The sequence below is a fragment of the Silene latifolia genome, chromosome 11, assembly GCF_048544455.1.
Source record: "Silene latifolia isolate original U9 population chromosome 11, ASM4854445v1, whole genome shotgun sequence".
Lineage (NCBI taxonomy): Eukaryota > Viridiplantae > Streptophyta > Magnoliopsida > Caryophyllales > Caryophyllaceae > Silene > Silene latifolia.
Window position 1 is genome coordinate 25631243 of NC_133536.1, and position 12252 is coordinate 25643494.

At 35.7% G+C, this 12252-nt stretch overlaps 2 protein-coding genes across 2 annotated transcripts; one reads left to right on the forward strand and one right to left on the reverse strand.

The window, feature by feature from the left end:
- Positions 1–627: 627 nt before the first annotated feature.
- Positions 628–3204, reverse strand: LOC141611427 (putative WRKY transcription factor 40). The gene is made up of 4 exons (XM_074429958.1): positions 2875–3204; positions 1980–2324; positions 1747–1863; positions 628–1371 (listed from the first exon to the last, which is right to left on the reverse strand). Exons 1-4 carry the CDS (start codon positions 3055–3057, stop codon positions 994–996), a joined length of 1023 nt encoding a protein of 340 aa, XP_074286059.1. The 5' UTR covers positions 3058–3204; the 3' UTR covers positions 628–993.
- Positions 3205–7634: 4430 nt separating this feature from the next.
- On the forward strand, positions 7635–8564 carry LOC141613132 (uncharacterized). The gene has a single exon (XM_074431867.1). The coding sequence runs from the start codon at positions 7635–7637 to the stop codon at positions 8562–8564; it is 930 nt and encodes a 309-aa protein (XP_074287968.1).
- The last annotated feature ends 3688 nt before the right edge of the window (positions 8565–12252 follow it).

Sequence of the window (12252 nt, forward strand, 5' to 3'; positions counted from 1 at the left end):
TTGATGCAAAACAACCACTTGCAATATCCAATTCAACTTCCCGCAAGGGTGGTCAGATGGAGCCTAGTGATTAAAACATGGGTGCAACTCTCAATGGATCTCAGGTTCAAGCCTCTTTAGAAGCAATATTATGGAGTATTAATAGCCTGGGGTTATGCCTCCTAGACTTCGAGTCTGTCACCCTCGGGTGGCTAACCTGGTGTACGTGGTTTGCAGGTTATCACGTATACTCGGCGGTTTACCCAGTGCGCACCGAAAGTAGAGGCTGCGAGTTAAATATCTGATTCAACTATATATACGCATCTCTGAAAAAATCGGACTTATTTAATCGTGATTAGGGGCTAATCGCAATAAGGAGTATTCCGCAATTGATAACTTCTTGATGCCACGACCTTCTAATTAAGGGAATCAATTATCGACACACATTTTAAGTACATAATTAATTCGATTGGAGAATCTGACTCCATGAGAGTACACAACAGAAACATAGTATTCCGCAATTGTTTAAGCAAATCGTACGATTGCATATATTGAAGCACGTTTAATTTTGCATATATAAACAATATTGTACGTATACTGGAATTCAATAAACTACGTGGAAACAACCTTTTATGGTAATATTCCGTATTTCAATTGATCAAAATATAATGCTGTATAATTACCTGGCTAATCAAATTTGCTACACCTTGATGAACTTGAAGACATTGAAATTGTACAATTTCTTTCGAAAATACCCTAACTAAAAAATGAATTCTGAAACTTAAATTGCCCCCATTTCTCGTTCAAATCATCGCGGTCGACTTTAACTAGATGGAGCGAGAGGGGACGGGAAGTCTAGCAACCTAGAAATTTTTACAGAATACTTAAATTTTCAATTTAAGCATTTGTGTTACTCCAATTGAATTTTGAACTTTATTCAATTTGTCGACTTCATCGTCGATCCTAGCCAATTCGTAACATCTTGTAGAAGTACTAGCTCCATTGATTCGATCATCAATCACTTGAACTTTGGTGTGCAAATCTCCCGGAAATAGCGGCGGCTAAAGCGGATGTGAAGGTGGGATCTTTAGTCAAGGAAGAAGCCATATGTTCGGCCAATAGCTTTTGGAACTCGGCCGAGTTGAATTTGTTCATTTGAGTAGATGCATTGTTCAACATCTTTGAGGTCTCATTTGCTATTCCGTTAGGTGATGATGACTTGGGTTTGGTTAGGTCAAGAGTTACGGTTGGACCAGACTGGTTACTAGGTACCGAGCCAACGTTGAAGACCCGGCTTGAGCTGGATGTCGACTCTTGTGTTGGCGGTGCATGATTGTGCTCACCTTCATATGTTGCAACTAGCATTGATTGGTCTTCTAGACTTCTTTGAACCTAAATCAAATACGGAGTAAATCGTAACATAAATTAGAACATCTTTGAAAGAATTCATCTACTACAGGTGGGTAGCTGTTCAATACGCGAACATGACTTTATAATCATTTTTGAAAAATTGTTCGTGTGTTGTTTGATGAATTGGTTTCAATAAGTTGGTAACCAACCTATTGAATATTATGAGTCGTTATAAATGTATTTTATGAATATGAGTAATGAACTGCACTCGTGTCTAAATCGTCAAATTAAAGGGAATTTATATATACTAATAAGAACTTTATCAGGATTTTGGAACGTCGTCCTAATCTATACAATAACTTTGTAGAAACAACATAAGTTCATGCATTGAATCTCTTGCATAGGAAAATTAATTACCTTCTTCTTAACTGGGCAAGTAGGAGCAAATGAGCATTTGAAGTAAGCTCTAGGGCATGGGTTATCTCTTGTCACTTTTTGACCATATTTCCTCCATTGATAACCATCCTTAAGTATCTACACAAACAACCACATTCGAAACATTTAGCAAATTTATTCGACTTAGAAAACGTAATTGAGTAACACAAATTCTCGTATAAGACGATCTAAATAGGCTAAGGTAAGGAACTTACAAGGTTTGAATCAGAAGCCTCGGTTCGAACCGCAACCCTAGAGATCTTAGCTTTAATGGCTTCTTCTTTAATAGGTTTACCACATGAATCTTCTTCATCACTTGAGCTGCTTTCAACATTATTTCGTGCCGTCGTTGCGTTAATATTATTGTTAATAGCAACTGTTACATTTTCAACTTTTCTTTTCTTGATCGCATTGCCGACTTCATTACTTGAGGTTTTGCTCATGTAATCGGCCAACTGCCTCTTCAATTCGTTGTAATTCTCGCAAACTACCGTTAGCATTTCGGTTAATCTTTTGTTTTCCGCGTTTACCCTATTCAATTCTTCCAACAATGCTCCCGTCTGAAAATCAATCGTAAAACTACTTATATAAGACCGTCTTACAAATAAATCCGACACAAGAATAAGAACTACCCTTAATAAGAACTACCCACGTACTCCAATCAAAGGCAAATAGATCTAAATTAATACTTTCTCCCTCCCAGTTATTTATTTATCTGTTTCTAACAAAAGGTAAATAAATGACTGTAAACGAGTATATTCTTTAAGTACATAAGCTATCACTTGATTCATGCCCACCCAATCAATGTTTCAAATATTATGTCAAAATCTCAAATCTAACCTCTTTGACTTTTGCTTCATATATAGATACAATCTACTAATTAACACAAAACAAGGCAATATCATTAGTGGAGCGGGGGGTTAGCAGGGGCGCTTGTCCCAGCTCGCAGACGGAAATTTCAAATTTCAAAGTTAAGTTAAAAATTTTCCAATTTTTTTTAGTTTCTATTAAATCATTAACCCGTTTGTCTCCACTGGACTCAATTTCTGGCTCTGTCACTGGCTAATATTGAAACAAAGCTAAGGGTTGAAAGTTGAAACATAGGAGTACCTCATTATTAAGCCAACTAGTTTTAGTAGCAACTTCATTAGAGCTAGTTTGGAGCTCCTCCACCTTTTTAACATGGCGAACTGGAGAATCGTCGAAAAGGCACAACGTACCACCATTGTTTGATTTGTTTCCATGAGTATGATCCAAGGAAGAAGATGAGCTTAGCCATGTTGAGTAATCCATAATATTCTACGTAGAATTATCTTCTTTTGTTATGTATATATATATAGCAAAAAACAAGTCTTCCAAATTATTGAAGTTCCTTAAAGATGAAGTTTATAAGAAAGATTTAGTCAAATATCGTGAACCAGCTGAAGAAATCATATATATAGAGGTCATAGATAAGATAAGGCAGCTAAGCTATTTGTCATGTATACACTTGCAGGTGCACGAAAGTAACAGGAAGGAAGAATTCATTAAACATTATTATTTTATTTAGTTATAAACTTTATATTATAGTATACAATATAATTTTCATTTTATTATGCATGTTTGATGTGAAGCTGGCAGTTGTCGTACATTAGGTTGGACCTACATTTTATTTATTATTTGATGTTGAATAATATGTGTAGAACAATAGAACATGTGTTCGTGCGGTGATAATTATTTAAGTGTAAAATGGAAATATTATTATAGCACAAATTTTCATTTCGGATATATTCGATTTAAACTTACGATGAGTTAAGTAGTTGAAATAAAACAAAAGCAGAATGCATGGAAAAAGGTAACATATTTATCTTTTATACATACGTGTGATAATACTTGATCTGTTTTAATATTAAGCCGGATATATCTGTCTGTAATAATTGTCAATATAGTGGGTTGAAGGGTCAAACACAAGAGTCAAGGTCGGCTGATGTATAGGTGAGAAAAGGTAGATATTCTTTTTTTACATTTAGCTAAAGTTTAAAAATATTGAAAAGGAGAAATATAAAAGAGAAGTCAAGGTCAAGCAAACACGTCGCATACGCGAAATGATGAATTGAAGAGACCTAATTTGGTTGTATTGATGGGGATGTGTAGTAAAGTTGGATGTATTTAGAACAAGTGAAGATTGGTCCATTAGTTGTCTTTGTCCCACTTTGATTTAAGACACTATTTTACATTCGTTGAATTAGAGGGACGGAGGGAGTATTTGTATTCCGTAGCTATAATTGATTATACTTTTCGTATTATTATTGCATTGTCGAGGATTTGAAATGGCTAGATAAGCGAAGAGAAAAATTTTATGCAACTAATTATTTGTATAACTAAGGGTTTTTTTTGTGAAACACAATCTTTAAAAAACTTTTTTTTCCAAACACCACCTTTAAAAAAAAAGTTTGTCAAACACAATCTTTAATAATTTTTTTTTTGTCAAACACGACTTTTTGGTACAACTTGAATGGGATGACTTTCATCTATATTTTGAGATAAGAAAACGGTCGGTTTGACGTGTTCTTGGACTTGTTGGAAAGGTGGGAGTACAGAATTTCTAGGAGTTGTCAACACAGTGGCTAAAGGTGGCCTTATGTGGGATCAATTGGTGCGTAAAGTAAGGTTGGTCAAAGAAAGGGTTAGAAGTTTGGGTTTACAGTGGGTTGTTAGAGGGGTTTTCGAGGGTCTTTTAATGGGGTTATGATGTTTTGTTTAGTCTGAAATTTGGTAGGTAGATTGAAGAGAGTGCAAGGTATATCGTAGTTGCGTTGTTTGTGGTGTCCGTTGGTTGTAAGTGGTGGTTCAGGGGAGTGAATTGACCCACGGAAAAATTCTACTTTAACTTACATCAACTCCATGTGACCAGCCTTACTTTATACACCAATCTACCCCTTATAAGACCATCTTTGACCACCGTGTTGACAACCGCTGGAAAGTCTGTACTCCCACCTTTCCAACGAGTTCAAAAACACCTCAAACCGATCTTATTTGCTATCTCAAACATCAACTGAAAGTCATCCCATTACAAGTGCTCAAACTTTGGCCAAAATGTTGTGTTTGACAAAAATGTTTTATTAAAGGTTGTGTTTGACAAACGTTTTTTAAAGGTGGAATTTGGAAAAAAAAGTTTTTTAAAGGTTGTGTTTGACAAAAAACCGTATAACTAACTAGAGTTCGAGAAATTTGCGTAAACCGAATAAATTAAAGAACAAGAAATTTGCTAGATACTTGAGCTCTAGTTAGCAAAACTAACTCACAATTAGCTTAAGGCGCTGTTTGGTAAACAGCATATTTGCCAAATTTTAGCATATTCAAGGCTTTTAGCATGTTTGACCAATCAATATGCTAATTTTAGTGTTTGGTAAAAAGCATATTGAAACAGCATATTTGGGGTCAATGTCTTTTTTTACAATATCTTCTTTTACCCCAAAGATATTGGTTAGCATATTGTAAAATAGGAAATTTTTCTCCATTTTACAAAGAAAACTAACAATCTACTAATCGTAATCTGTCAATTACCAAACACTCAAATCAATTCTGCTAATTATAATATGCTAGTCAAACCTTCTGATAAAATCTGCCATTTATAATTTGTTTTTGCAATCTGCTTATGCTGAAATTAATCCGCCGTTTACCAAACAGGGCCTAAATATGAAAAACTAACCGAAAGTTTAAAAAATAGTCGAAAACTCTTAAATTAGAGTCGATAAACCAGCTGATATTATTACATATGTGTTTGGCAAAGTAGCTGAAATATTAGCCAATATCTAATAAAATGACATAACGGTCATGATTTTATTATTGTTATCATAATTGAATAATAAAAAAGAAAGACAAAATATTTTTTAGCTAGATATTATTCCTTATTACATTGTATTCTAAAGTTTTGTTTGGTTAAACTAGTTGAAAATTAACTTAAACCGAAAAAAGGTAGCTTCAAGCTAAACAGAAAAAGGTAGCTTCAAGCTGAACAACTAGCTAATAGCTGAAAATGTAGTTGAAAATTAAGAGCTATAATTAAAAAGTTTGGTAGGCTAGTTAATACTTCGTATATTGAGTTTAAGTTAGCTTATTTCTTCTTACATGCAACTCTAAGTAGGATTTTACTTCAGTTAACTTATTTGGTTATATAAGTTACGGAGTACTAGTCAACCACTTGTAAAAAATTTAGCTAGTTGAAATATTGGTCAAATATGCTACTTTGCTCAAATAATCTAATTAAAGTGACTTGCCAAACAGAGCCTAAGTAGTATTTTTTTTTTCAATTAGCTTATTTGCTAAATAATCTACTAGTCAAACACGTGCGCAAAAATAAGATAATTGAAATTTTGGTCAAATAACCTAGTTGACATTACGTGTCAAACAAAGCTTTAACAAATGAAATTAGCAAATTGAATCAATAATATAGCTAGTCTAGCTAAACATAATCATTCATCACAAATTCTCATTGAAGATATGACATATCCGTCACAAGCTTGTGACGGATACCATTTTACCTCACAATGTCCCCACTTTTTCTTTCTCTGCAACACTATTTATGTGGTCCCCTTTCTCCAATAACCCATTTTGTTACCATTTTATCTCACAAAATATCCGCCGCAAATGGTAACCCGTCACAAGGAAGACCAATTAATCATTCATTTTAACAAGAGGCCGGTTTTCATATGTATGTAAATGATAGGTCACAAAATTACAACGAAATTTGACTAATTCGAACAACGCAGAAATCGTCATATTACTAGCATAAATCATCCCTATTTCATACACATTGTTAATTAGTGGCTTAATTATTTCTATGTGAACATATCAACAAATTTAAAAAATAGTGTAATAAAAAATAAACGTGTTTTGTTTATTTTTTTAATTAATCATACCACCTCTTCATGATCATAAGAAGGCCATAAAACGGTGGGAAGATAGATCATTAAGACTGAATTGGTCAGATAGAGCAAATGAGGGAGAGAAGCTTAAGAAGGATACGTGGAGATTTGGAGCAGAATTGACCAACATATTAATAAGATTTAATCCAAATGAATGAGTTTAAGATGTCAACGTGTTTTACTTGTTCATGCAAAAGAGAGTAGGTAGTGTTTAAAAATGCAGAATTAATTATTTTCATAATTTTAGTTATAAAAAAACAAAATGTGAATTTAATTCAAAATCCAGGAGATCACGAAAAATTCGATTTCGAATTTAAGTTTCTTATGGTGTTTGAAAAATCTATGGACTTCGCGGGCTCGGGTACGGGTTGAGTTTTTCTATAGTTTTTTCATGGTTAAAAATTTATTGACTTATTATGACGAAAAATATTAACTATTGGAAAGAAATTCATAAATAAAATTATTGAAATTTGCATCAGGAAAAAAGGAATCAGATAGTGATGCAGTTGAAATGACGACTATAACCCCAAATTTAACTAGGTTGAAAATTGAAATTGATAAGGAATTCACTTCAATTCCGATTCCAAATAAATTTTAGGTTCCCTAAACGCTCAAAATATCTCAATTACGGTATGTAAATCCAATTCTTCATTCCAAACCATGCCATGTAATTATGATAGTATTAACAATATTTAATGTTTTGATATTTACAGAAAGTAAATTATGGAAAATTTAATCAAAATTTCGAAATTACAATTTTTATGTCACGTTTTCAAACTTCTTACATTCTATTATACTCCCTCTGTTCCGGTGATATCTTTACATTTTCTTTATTTTGTGAGGGAGAAATAAAACAAGCGTAAACATATCACTAAGACGGAGGGAGTAGTTCTTTTTTCAAAGTTACTCCCTTTTCTAAGGACTTTTGATTAGAAATTGATAACAAGTTCTTACTGGGCCTCGATGTTTGTCCTCCCAAAGGGCATCATTAAGAGCATAGAAGCCATCTGTAGAAACTTTCTATGGGATAATGGTACAGAATATAGGAGGGTCCCTTTAGTGGCTTGGGACAAAATATGTAAGCCTAAGGAAGAAGGAGGATTAGGTCTGAAGAATCAGGAGGTGTGGAACAAAGCAATGGTGGGACGTCTGGTGAACTGGGTTGCAGAGAAGAGAGACTCTATATGGGTGCAGTGGGTACAATGTAATTACCTTAGAGGGAGGGACTGGTTTGAGTACAATCCCTCAACTAACTCTAGCTGGGTTTGGAGGAGGATTTGTAAGGTTAAGCAAGACTTGGCTCAGGGTTTTGTGGATGGGGTGTGGGTGGTTCAACCCACGGGATACACTCCTAGTGGCTGCTATGAGTGGCTCAGGGAAGCTAATCCACCTACTTGCTGGAGTAAGGTTGTGTGGAACAGTTGGGCACTCCCTAAGCATCAGTTCATGGGTTGGTTAGTGGCACATGAAGCTCTAAATACGGTGGATAAGCTGATAACTTATGGGATGGATGTTGATGCTTGCTGTACTTTATGTGGCCAAGCTGATGAGTCCTTGGCTCATCTGTTCTTTGATTGCCAGTACAGCAGACGTGTGATGTTGGCAATGCAGCAGATCACTGGGTGTAGCTTTCCTATGGCAATTGATCTCACGTGGTGGGCTAACAGAGGAGGCACAGTTGTCCAGAAAGGAGTTCAGATTGCCTTGTTCTTGGGGGCACTATATGCTATCTGGTTCCAGAGGAACAAATGCAGGAATGATATGGTCTTAATGCACCCTCGACAGGTTGTTTTGCAACTAAATGATAGCATGAAGGCTAGAGTTAGAGGAAGAGGGAGGGAGAATTTGAGTGCTAATGATGTATCTTGGCTATGCCATAAGAACCTTATGTAATTAAGGATTTGCCTTTCATGTAAATCCTTTATTTTTGATATATATACTCACATTTTATCAAAAAAAAAAGAATTAGAATGAAAATACAAAATTGCGGTTGTGATAAAATTAATATTTCGTCGTCTTAAGATCTTTGCCATATTTTGTCTATTGTATAGTTTCCTCATAGTTTCCGTCTTTCCTATAATTGTGATTATTGTATTTTCCTTATTGCTATGTAATCTTTGTATCTAGGCTAGCACTACTACAAATCCAGGCAACTACAACGCCCCTTTAACAACGATTATTCACGAAAATCACAATAGACGTTGTAGAATGTATGGCGCAAATTTTACTAAAATCAATTACAACGGGTATGGTTATAAAAACCGTTGTTATTCGTTTTATCAACGGGTCACACATGCACAACCGTTGTTAATAATTTGGCGCAAAATTGGCGCAAAGTTAGTGAAAAGTAATCACAACGGTTATTTTTGAAACCTGTTGTTAAAACTTATTTAACAACGGGTGTTTTCTACAACCGTTGTTAAAACATATTTCACAACGGTTGTTGTTTAATAACCGTTGTCAATACCTTCCATACTATAAACCACGCAAACACAAGTCTGCTGCAGCCACAAAACACAAACCCAGCAGCAGCCAAACACAAACACAAAACACACACTTTCTCATCGTCTCTTTCTCTCTTTCTCATCGTCGCTTTATCTTCTCGCCGTCACTGTTGATTTCATCGTCTCTTTACGTACGTTCTGTCATTATCAGGTTTGTTTCATCGTCATTATTTTATTTTTCTAATTATTTCATTTCCATGTATGTGTTTTTATCGACCATTAGGTTCCGTTCAGCATCTGCTAATTGTTTCATTTCCATGTATGTGTTTCTAATTATTTCATTTCCATCTTCTTTGGCGTCCTTCAGTACGGATCGAGCATAGTAAGAGTCTTAAGGATGATATATCATTCTTTTTGTTGGAGTTTGGAGTTTGTTTTGAAAGATTAAGGAGAGGGTTAATTTATTTGGAGTTTGTTTTAGCAGTTAGGGTTTGGAGAATATATTGAGATAATGGAAATGCATGTTAGTTGAGATAATGCAATGTATTTATACTAAGCAATGTGTGGGTTGAGTTGTTTTTTAATTAATATATATATTAGGAAGTTGTGCCATAATCAGCATCATCATATCTCTCAATGCTGCTTCAAATCTTATTGGACAGTGATGGCAGTAATAATCTGGATCTTGATGATGACTGATAGATCTATGGAGTTGAAAAAATGGAAGCAAATCAAACAAGCATAACTCAACACTTTCAAAATGATCATTTCATTTAATTTTAAACCAAATACATTACAACAATTATCAGAAATCAAAAGATGTATAATAAGCCGGAACAACCCCGGTTAAGCGTAAAAAGCGCTTCTCAACCTGCCACCAATCACGCCACTCTGGTATACCGCTAACTTCCGGGTCATTGGATTCATATTTTGCAATACCAGATTGAATATATGCAAGGACACGACTTGCATGTGGAGATAAGGTTGGAAGAGTACAACTCAACATATCTCTGGTCAGCCCAAGTTGCGAGTAACAGGCCGACGAGGGTATGAAGATGATGATGATGATGAGGCTTTGTTGACAAGCCGGACTGCTTCACGCCTCTTAATCCAATAATTCCGTTGATGTTCAAGGGATGCTTTGATTAATGGGTGTTGATCGGCGGGAAGCCCGGCGAGAACCTTCCCATCATCTTCAATCGTTTGTGTAAGGCATTCTTCGTTGTTGATAAAATTAGGGTTCATTGCCATGTTGTTTCAATTAATGAATGTTAGTAAAGGATGCTTTAATATTTATAGCTAGTCACATTTATAAGTTTTTTCAAAACCGTGGGTAATTAATTTAAGGGATATTCTGCATGCATCGGAATTCAAACGGGCCGTAATTATACATGCATCTAGTAATATTTTTTTTTTTATTTTTTAAGAAAAAACAACAACGGTTATTTACAAACAACCCGTTGTCGTTATATATAACAACGGTTTTGTATATTCAAACCCGTTGTTATAACTTTCCCCCCAAAATTGAGTCACACTTTCCACAACGGGTTTTTATACTTAAAACCGTTGTTAATATTTTTCACAACGGTTTCCTTAAGAAAACCAACCGTTGTTAAAACCTTTTACAACGGACGCTTTAACAACGTCCGCTTTTTTATATAACAACGGTTTTTGACCGTTGTTATAGCCTGTATCTGTAGTAGTGTAGCTTTCTTATTTGTCAAGTTTTGTACTTTGTATAAATACCTTGTCTCTACATTAATAATATTCAAGCTTTTCCAATCTTATATGGTATATTGGTATCAGAGCCTCACGATTGCAAAATATCCCCTTTCGTCCCTTGTTTTTCTCCACGATTTTATGGCCCCTCACGATCAAATAATCCCCAACGTCGATGATCCTTTTACCCCTTTCATCCTTGTCAATTTCACAAGCTGCGATAAGTTTATCCCTCTCACATATCTCTCATGCATGGAAAATTCTAATCAAATCTCTCTTAATCGGATATGATTCCCTCAAATACCTCGATGGCACGTACCCTTGCCCACCCGAAACCATTAAAAACACTACAACAAATAAAGTTAAGACAAACCCAAAGTTCCTGAATTGGAAACGCCAAGACAAGTTGCCTTTTGGCGCTCTTGTTGGAACCATATCACTCGATATCTCTGCCCTCATCATCCAAGCTGCCTCCACCCATAAAGCATGGACTACCCTTGCCAAGACCTATGCAAATCCCTCCCGTGGCCACATCCTACAACTCAAAGACCGCCTTGACCACATCTCTAAAGGTGACAACTCCATCATCGAATATATGCAATCTATTAAAGTTTGCACCGACAAACGCTCCCCTCTTAGAAAGCCCATGGACTCCAAAGATATAATCGCCAAAGTCCTCAAAGGCCTTGACCTCAAAACCTATCGTCCCTGTAATACTCCGTATTTATAGGTCTTTAGGTATTCTATCGAGTAGGCCTTACTCTGTTGAGTAAGGGTGAGTTGCGTTTTAAAATAGTTTCTGACCTGTTGGGTACTCGATCGAGTAGCTGGGGTACTCGATCGAGTAGGGGGGTACTCGATCGAGTACCTTGGGTACTCGATCGAGTAGCCGGTTTACGTGGGTGTTTTGTCGGGTTTTGTTAAATGATGCGAGATAAGTATAAAAGGTTGTCCGTCACTTTTCTTAGTTTCTTTTATATGTTCTAAAACCTAAGTGAGGAGAAAAGGAGTTACGTAGTTTGTCTGTCATCGCATCATTAGCAAATCCCGGAGCTAGAGGTGTCGGATTTCATTGTTCTTTGCATCATAGTGTTCCTTGCGTCAAGGGTAAGTCCTACATACCAATTTTATAGCGTTTGGTTGACTTTGTTTAAACCCTAATTTTGGGATTGGGGGTTTTTATGATTTGTTGTGTTGGTAGTGATTATGTGATTATGTGTATAGGAGAAGGGTTCGTAGAGGAAAGGTTTTGAGACAGCTGCTTAGATCGTCGATGTTTGTGTTGCATTCCAGGTAGGATTTCCTACTCAGTATTAGTCCCATAATGGGATGTTGATTGATGTATTGTATTTGGTTGTTTGATATAATAGTTGTGTTGTGATTGTGGTTGTGATCGTTGTTGATGGTTCGCGAGGCGT